Source organism: Pygoscelis adeliae, unplaced genomic scaffold, assembly GCF_000699105.1.
Source record: "Pygoscelis adeliae isolate BGI_AS28 unplaced genomic scaffold, ASM69910v1 Scaffold148, whole genome shotgun sequence".
In the NCBI taxonomy this organism is placed as follows: Eukaryota; Metazoa; Chordata; class Aves; order Sphenisciformes; family Spheniscidae; genus Pygoscelis; species Pygoscelis adeliae.
This window is the reverse complement of record NW_008825258.1, coordinates 1,971,355-1,979,629: the sequence shown is the minus strand read 5'-3', so window position 1 is coordinate 1,979,629 and position 8,275 is coordinate 1,971,355. Positions and strand designations below refer to the sequence as shown.

The window sequence follows — 8,275 nt, the reverse complement described above, 5'->3', positions numbered from 1 at the left end:
CGCCCCTGGGGCACGGACGGTCCGAGAGCGACGGGGAGGGGGGAGGGGGGCTTGGTCGTGTCAGCGCGGTGCCTCGGCCCCAGCTTTGGCCGCTGTTGGCGTCGTGCTGGCCTTGTAAAAGGCACGGGTTGAGCCCTGGGGTCCGCTGCGCCCAGGGTCAGGCGAGTAGTGAGGAAAGCGAACGTGGGAGAGGCGTGAAGAGAGCAACGGCAGTAAAGAATCAGTGGACAGAAGTGTGACAAGCAAGGCCTGCTGAAACACCGGCTCTGTCATGCCCGGAGTTAATAGGTACCTGACTGTAGACAGGACGTAGCTGGCATTGACGACCAGTTGTATTGCCCTTGAGTGCTCTGCTCTAGAAACACGCACACGCTTGTTGCAGCAGTTAATAGCTGAAGCCTTCCCGCTTTTCTTTCAGATATGGCCCCGTATTATGAAGCGCTCTGCAAGTCTCTTGAATGGCAGATAGACGTGGATCTGTTGAACAAAATGAAGAAAGCTAACGAGGAAGAACTGAAACGTCTCGACAACGAATTAGAAGATGCGGAAAAGATCTTGGGGGAGAGTGAAATCCGAGATGCAATGATGGCCAAAGCTGAGTACCTGTGCAGGATTGGGGACAAGGTTGGTTCATGGCAGAGGCTTTGTGGACTCATATTAAAAACACTGCATCGTAATCCTCTTAGCTGGGCAGGTTCCAGTGAGCGCTGTTTGTGGGGAGGAAGCTGTGTGACCTACGGTGTGGTTTCTCTATGGCACAACTCAGACATGGGTGGGAAATAGGGGAGGGTGTTACTGGAATTTAAATTATCTAGAAAAAAAACAAGAGGCCTTAAAAGAAAACATTTTTTTCTTGAAAAGGGAAAAAGTTATTTTCCATTTGCAGATGTTATTTTTCTCTTTCCTTGTGTCTTTAGCCTTTTCTAAGCTATTTACATAGTGCAACTTAATGTCAAGTTACAGAGTAGATTTTCCTAGTCCTTAGATTTAAAAGATATATGAGGATCGTCTCTTTTAACTTGATTTAAACTTTTGATTCTTTAAGATGATTCAGAGTGCATAATGTTAAAGTTCTGTGGGAAACTAACAAAGTCACGACTGTCAGCAGAAGACAACGCGTGTACTTACGACAGGCATTTTGTAAATATTCTAGGTGCTTTTAACATTCTTATAGTAGAAAATACTGTCTTGCTAGGAGGGAGCTCTGACTGCGTTCCGCAAGACTTACGACAAAACTGTGGCGCTGGGACACCGTCTGGATATTGTGTTCTATCTTCTAAGGATTGGCTTGTTTTATATGGATAACGACCTCATCACACGGAACATTGAAAAGGCAAAAAGGTACTGCTTGGGTTGCTGGAGTGCACTAAAGCACTTTTGAGACAAAAGAAATGGAAGGTTAATACCTTGCTGTCAAGAAATGACTAAGACTGGTTGTGAGACAGATTGACAGTGATGGGTGGGTGTTACCTTGTACTGGAGAGCTTCCTGTTCTTGGATTTTTTTGAGGGGGAAGAGAAAAGAAAGGTTAATATTTTGTGTCAGCTGTTTTCTAGCCGCTGACTTGATTTTAATTTGTAGCCCACCCCCCTCGCACGTTTCTGTTCTGTAGCTGTTGGAAGACAAATAACTTTGGGTGTGATTAGATTGTACGATTGCCAGCTGAATCCAGCTGCTGCCAGTGCCACCCAGCTGGCTCGACGAAGTGCCAGCTTTTCCTCTAGAAGCAAGAGCCCAGTGTCAGCACGGTGTGCTTTGGTGCAGCTGTCCTTCCCTTGTTTCCACTGCTAGCTTCAGTGTCTCCGTGCTCCCGACGTTTTGAACTTCAGTGGTTCCTGTAGCAAGCTGCGGTTTCCAGTCTCTTTGCCGGTGCTATGAGACGCCAAGGCAGAGGGTCTTCCCAGTTGTCATGTTCCTTGGGCAATGATTTTTTGTGTTGCCTTCTCAGCAGATTTTGTCTCGACCACATCAATTTTGTGTTAATGTCACTCTTAAAATTAAAAGTGGCAACTTTTAATTTTTTTCTGTGCTGCTAGTTGGATGGCTTTGATTTTGGCAGCATAGGCAGTGGAAATAATGTTGCCACAGCCAAGGTTGGCAGCCATGTTTGCACGCACATCTCAGAAGACTGTTGTGACGACTTTAGAGGCTATAAACTTTTCCTGTCGGTTGAAACTTGCACCTGGCAAGCGTGCAACGCGTTTTGCACCAAACAAAAGTGCCGGGCCTCTCCTGTCCCCAGGAAGCCGCTTTCCTACCCCTGGCAGGTGTACAAAGCCCGGACTCTTTCAACAAGCTGTAACGTAAAACAAATTATTCTTTAATCACATGGTATCGGTGATTTGCCGTACTTGTGTCATATAACTTACTACATAATACATTTACATAAGTAAATATTTCTTTTTGTTCTATTTTAAGTCTAATAGAAGAAGGAGGAGACTGGGACAGGAGAAATCGCCTCAAAGTGTACCAGGGCCTTTACTGTGTAGCTATTCGAGATTTCAAACAAGCAGCAGAGCTCTTCCTTGATACAGTTTCGACGTTTACATCCTATGAACTTATGGATTACAAAACATTTGTAACGTACACGGTCTATGTCAGCATGATTGCATTAGACAGGCCTGACCTTAGGGAAAAGGTAAGGAAAGCAGACGAAAACACCAGTTCAGACAGACACAGCCTTTCTTTAACCTGTTTATCTCCAGGCCGAAAGTGATGGTATTTAAACATGTTGTTTGTTTGCTTTCAGGTTATTAAAGGAGCAGAGATTCTGGAAGTGTTACACAGTTTGCCAGCTGTACGGCAGTATCTCTTTTCTCTTTATGAATGCCGTTACGCCGCCTTTTTCCAGTCGTTAGGTAAGGCTGTGTTTTTTCCTACAGCACTATTTCAGGCGCTTCAGTTATTTGTTTCAGATCATGCACAACTTTTGTGGAGTAGCTACAGTCTAGAACTAGAGCTACTTTATGCAGAAAAAAACCCCAGAGGCTGGTTTGGTTTTTTTTTTAAACAGTGACCTAAAATTTACTGCTGCTTGATTTTTAAAACAAGCCAACCAACCTTTGCATACAGGGGGCTTTTTGAAAGGTCCCATCTGATGAGGTGAAAAAGCATTTTCAAATGGCTACGGAGCACTGTCTTACCTGAAGAGCCAGGTCAGACAAGAAACCTTTGAAAGGTTTTATCTTTGGAAGAAGTTATAGGACTTGTAGTCCAAAGGCCCTGAAATCTCAACCGGTAAAAGATATTACATGGAAGGTTTTCACTGTGGTTGTTACCATTGGCTTTCTGCTCTGGTTTCTGTGTAAAAGGGTGACACTGAAGAAAAGCTTTTCAGAAAACTCTCATTCTTGCCAATTCTCAGACGGCTTGTTTTCCTTCTGGGAGATTTAGAATACAAGAAAATACAATACTTAGAAAAAGCAAAAAAAGAACCGTTCGTTTTGTGGAAGACTAGGCCTGATGGGATTAAGAGCTAGGGGCAACGTTTTTCTGCTAGCTGAGAACTAAAACCCCCAGGAGAAAAAGTCACTTCCGTGCCTGGAAATCCTTGTAACTAATTTAAGAGCTAGCACCAGAAAGTTAATCTTATTTCCTTACCCAGCTTCGGGTAACAACGTTTCTTCAAGCAGTTACATACCAAGTGCTGCTTGTTTCCCAGCACCGCCTCGCTCCCAGGCGGCAGCTGGCCCCCGCGCTTGCCTTCGGTGAGGGGGTCCCCGGCAGTAGAGGGGGACTAGCTCACACCCGGAAAGAAGTATTCTCTGCGGACAAACAGGGTCGTTAGCTTTGCCACAATGTTGTTTGCATGTTACTGCTGCTTCTGGTTCTAGAACCGATACGGATCACACGAATCTACTTCGCTTTAGCGTAGAATACCTTTCGTATCCCGAAGTGTGCAATAATGCAACACTGGTTACGTTCACACTGATTACTTATTAACAGGTGTTACGCGTTTTATTTACATAACTGATATTTTACATTTCTTAGAGATTACTGACTCAGTTTGTTTTTTTTCTTTTCAGCTATTGTAGAGCAAGAGATGAAAAAAGATTGGCTGTTTGCACCTCACTATCGATACTATGTACGGGAAATGAGAATTCATGCGTACAGCCAGCTCCTAGAGTCTTACCGGTCATTGACGTTAGGATACATGGCAGAAGCATTTGGAGTCAGTGTAGAATTCATAGATCAGTAAGTTATTTGGCTTTTTACGTTCATAAAGATCTCACTTTACACCTTTTAATTATTTATAATGATCCCATTATGAATAAAAATCTTCGTACTACTTTGATTCTAAACATGCCGAGTTAAGTTTCTGTGGAAGAGCTTGGCTAAATTTAAGTGAACCTTATGCTTTAGTAAAGAAAATAATTTGATTGCTATCTCTCATGATAACTTTTCCAGCATTTCTTTCACTCTAAACGCCATGTGAGAAACTAATCTTTTGTTAATAACTTTGTTCTTTTTACTGCTGTGTCTATTGGCTTTCGTATGCTACGAAACATAAGATTTTAGAGGATGACTTAGTTCACAACGATGCGAAAACTTAACTGTTACAACTTTGGGGATCCGCACGTTTTATGTACCCTACAAGTCTCCTTATTTCGTTTTGCTTGCTTGCTGGTACGTGGACAGGATCTGATATTTTCGCTTAAATCAAACATACACTGCGGTCTCAATTTGCAATTCTTTTCTAGTGTAAAACCAACAGATTTAGATCACGGTGAGAACTAACGTCAAGTGAGAAATTGACTTTTACTCTATGTACATGAAACGCTTTGTTTCAAATTCCTTCACAAGAGTCATTCTTCTTTCATGGAGGAGTTTCAGGTTTTCTAACATAGAAAAGCGTTACAGAAAGACAAATACTGCTTGAAATACTCAGAAATGAATTAATAGGTGTTCCAAGAGAAACCAAATACCATTCAATTCAAAGGTAAACGTTTTAAAGTCATACTAGTTCTTATGCTTCCCAGTAATTTATTACTAGTTGTAACTTGTCTTACTGTTGATCACAGGAATATTTTCTTCTACCATCAGTAAGTACTGTGCTGTAGACCACCAACTGATTAAGCAAAATAATAACAACAACAAAAAAAAAGCCGCATATTTAGAGCTACTAGAGAGTAGGGAGCTATTAAAAGGCTTTTCTAACGAATTGACTGGCACGAAGATATCTACATCAGGATGAATTCCGAATAGGCACACTACGTGACTGCTACCTTTGAATTTGAAGAGTGGTTGATGCTAAGCCAAGTGATAACTTTCACCAACTCAAGTATGACACCTTGGCCTGAGAAGAAAATACGACATTTTGTATTCGGAGGGCTAGAATGATTATTCCTGCGTGTAATGTCTGAGCTTTAATAAGATGAGGATCCATAAGATACCTTATGAAAATATATAGGCTGTTGTTTCAGAAATATAGTATGGTGACAATATTGTTTTGTAGTGGCAGGTTCAGTACTGCTAAGTCTACAAGCCCTTGGTGAAACATGGTTTAACCAAGTTTTTTTTTTTCCTTTGCTCAGGGAGCTCTCAAGATTTATTGCAGCTGGGCGATTACACTGCAAAATAGACAAAGTAAATGAGATTGTAGAAACTAACAGGTATGCTAACATTTCCTAGAAATCGTTTTTGACAGCCCAGTTTAATTCTATACATTTTGATGACACTTATTACAGAAATGTAAGTGGCTTGGTGTAAAATATATTCTCACTTCTAAACCTTTTTTTTTTTCCCCCCCCACAATTCCTAGGCCTGATAGCAAGAACTGGCAGTACCAAGAAACCATCAAGAAAGGAGATTTACTGCTAAACAGAGTTCAGAAACTTTCCAGAGTAATTAATATGTAATTTTTTTAATGCAAGGGAATGCAAAATTTAGATGTTTAAAACATTTTGGAAGTAACCTATAAATATATTGTATAACTTGGTATACTATAGGTAAAAAAATTACTAGCGAGAGGTAGTGTTTTTACTTTCCACTTCATTATGTAAACAATGTTCTGTTTTGGTGTATGGATCCCAGTTCATTTATTAAATGTATAATACAGTTGGTGATCTCTTGTAATAGACTTTGTTCCTTTACTTGACTGTGTATACAGCGTTCAATACTTAATAGCAAAGCAGGGTCAGATCGCTGCCCAGAGAACTAACGGCGATTCTCAGCTTGCTTTTTTAAGACTTCTGTATTTGAATCAAGGGTGAAAAGAATCGGTTGCATAATAGCAAAGGAGCCAAAAATTTTAGTTTGTGCACTGTCCAGACAGAACGAACTCTTGTTGGGAGAGGATTGCAGCTTACGGGAGAAGGAATAAGGGTACAAATGACTGTGGTGAAGCAATAATTTAACCATGAAAACTGTAAGGGCTACAACTTTGGGAACACCTTTAACTGAAGTAGCCTCTCCCTTAACATGACATTTTTGCTAGCTGTTGAAAAGAAAGTCAGCGCATTAGCAAAGCATTACATTTGTAATTACTTCCTCTGTTAGATTTGCAGATGTCAACATGACGGTAGGAACAGTGGGAGATACTACTGCAGTTTGACACAACTGATCAAACACTGCAGGGGGTTACGATTTCTTTCTTCACAGCCACCACTGAGGAATAGATGTTTCAAGTCGGCTGCTGCCGCACTGACGACACACGGTTTCTGGCCGTAGCAGAGCCTTCGGCAGCAGCTGCTTACCCTGCCCCCTCGGCTGGAGGTTTCTTTTTTTTCCTTTCTCCCAAAGAAAGCCTGTGACTTAGTGCCGTTAGCTGTTTGATGCCACTGCACTTAGCAACAGAATCCATTTACTGTCTGTATTCATTGCGACTTCAATGCGTGAAGACCTACAGGTAGATACACCCACAGAATGATCCTGACATTTGGAAGCTACTGTGCAACAGCTAGGACGGCGTGGACTTTCACGTGCCCGCTCCTCTTCCTGGGAGATCACGGAGGATCTCCCGTCTTGGAGTCGCTGCCACCTGCCCGAGGTTAGACTCCCCGGCAGTAATGCTGAGGGTCCATTAATATTCTCTGTTGAACTGTTCCGAAACCCAAAATATGACCTAATGATTCGGGGGTTTCTTTTACTACTTACTAGAAGCTGTTTTGTTTTTTCCAAGTAGCAGCTATTTAGCTGAGTTTAAAGATTTAAATTTCAGACGGTACCACTTAGAAGAAAATTCTGATCTTCGCTTTCTTTAGAACAGTGGGAGTAATAAAGAGAAGCCTGGTTTGTTTACCACGTGGTCAGCTATCGATTCTGTATTTTGTGTGTTCACACGCAGATCGCTTCTTACAAAGTTTTAATTGATTTAGGCCAATATTCAGACTTTCAGAGCTGCAATAACATCTCTAGATCTGTTCCATATCGGATGAAGTATAGCTAGCTAGGAAGACTTTAGTGCTGGCTGCCTTCTGGTAACGTCTTTTCCACCTTCCATACACGCAAGTGTTAAGCGCATCGGAAGACCATGCTGCAGACGGTGCGGGCCGTAGGCTTCACTGAATTGAGGGGTTTCGTTTCTGGTACACGGATGAATTTTCCTTTCCAACGTATTTGTACTTGAACTGGCCTTAATTAACTGTATCAAAGCTGCTTGAAATAAATCTCAGGATTTCCAGTCAGCTTATGTATTACCATGTATATTTTTAACTGTAAGTTGAAGGGAATAGAAACTTAAGAAAACTAGGCTAACGCAGGGTTCATTCACTCTAGAGAAATCTTGCTGCTCTTTTAGTACAGGTAAAAGCAACAGGAAAACACACCTAGAAATGTCTACTTTGTAAGGAAAATAAAAGTATTACTAAAGATTCTGAGTGTGCTGTAAGGTATTTGCAGAGCTTTCACTTTTTGCTTTATCCGCACCATCGCTATCACCCTGTGGGAGCCAAGCGTTTCAGAACCTGGCGTTCTCTGCTCAGGTAGGTGAAAAACCAGAAAGTTCAAAACGGGAGCGCACGTATCCTACCAGCGCACGGCGAGAATTCATTCCCGGTGTGCCGCCAATAAATTAATTCTAGCACGAATCTTTGTCAAGATGTCAGCATTATCCAGAAAAATGCTAATTGCACCGGAGACAGTTTTTAAAGACCTCCTTTAAAGCTCTCGACTTGCCTCGCTCGTTTCCTGATCTCGGCCTGTGTCCTGCGAAGGAGGATCCGGGAGGAACCTGCAGAGCTTCTTGACAAAGCTTTTTGGGCCAAGGCCTGGCAAGAAAGTCGCGGCAATTTCACCTAAACAATTGTAAGGCTTTCAGCAGCAGTTCAGCCTCTCA

General features: G+C 42.0%; 1 protein-coding gene across 1 annotated transcript; it reads left to right on the top strand.

Moving 5' to 3' along the window:
- The first annotated feature begins 418 nt into the window (after window positions 1–418).
- PSMD6 (proteasome (prosome, macropain) 26S subunit, non-ATPase, 6) lies at window positions 419–7,623 on the top strand. Its single transcript, XM_009329495.1, has 7 exons — window positions 419–624; window positions 1,196–1,341; window positions 2,419–2,638; window positions 2,750–2,858; window positions 4,026–4,194; window positions 5,535–5,612; window positions 5,762–7,623. Exons 1-7 carry the CDS (start codon window positions 421–423, stop codon window positions 5,856–5,858), a joined length of 1,023 nt encoding a protein of 340 aa, XP_009327770.1. The 5' UTR covers window positions 419–420; the 3' UTR covers window positions 5,859–7,623.
- Window positions 7,624–8,275: the final 652 nt, after the last annotated feature.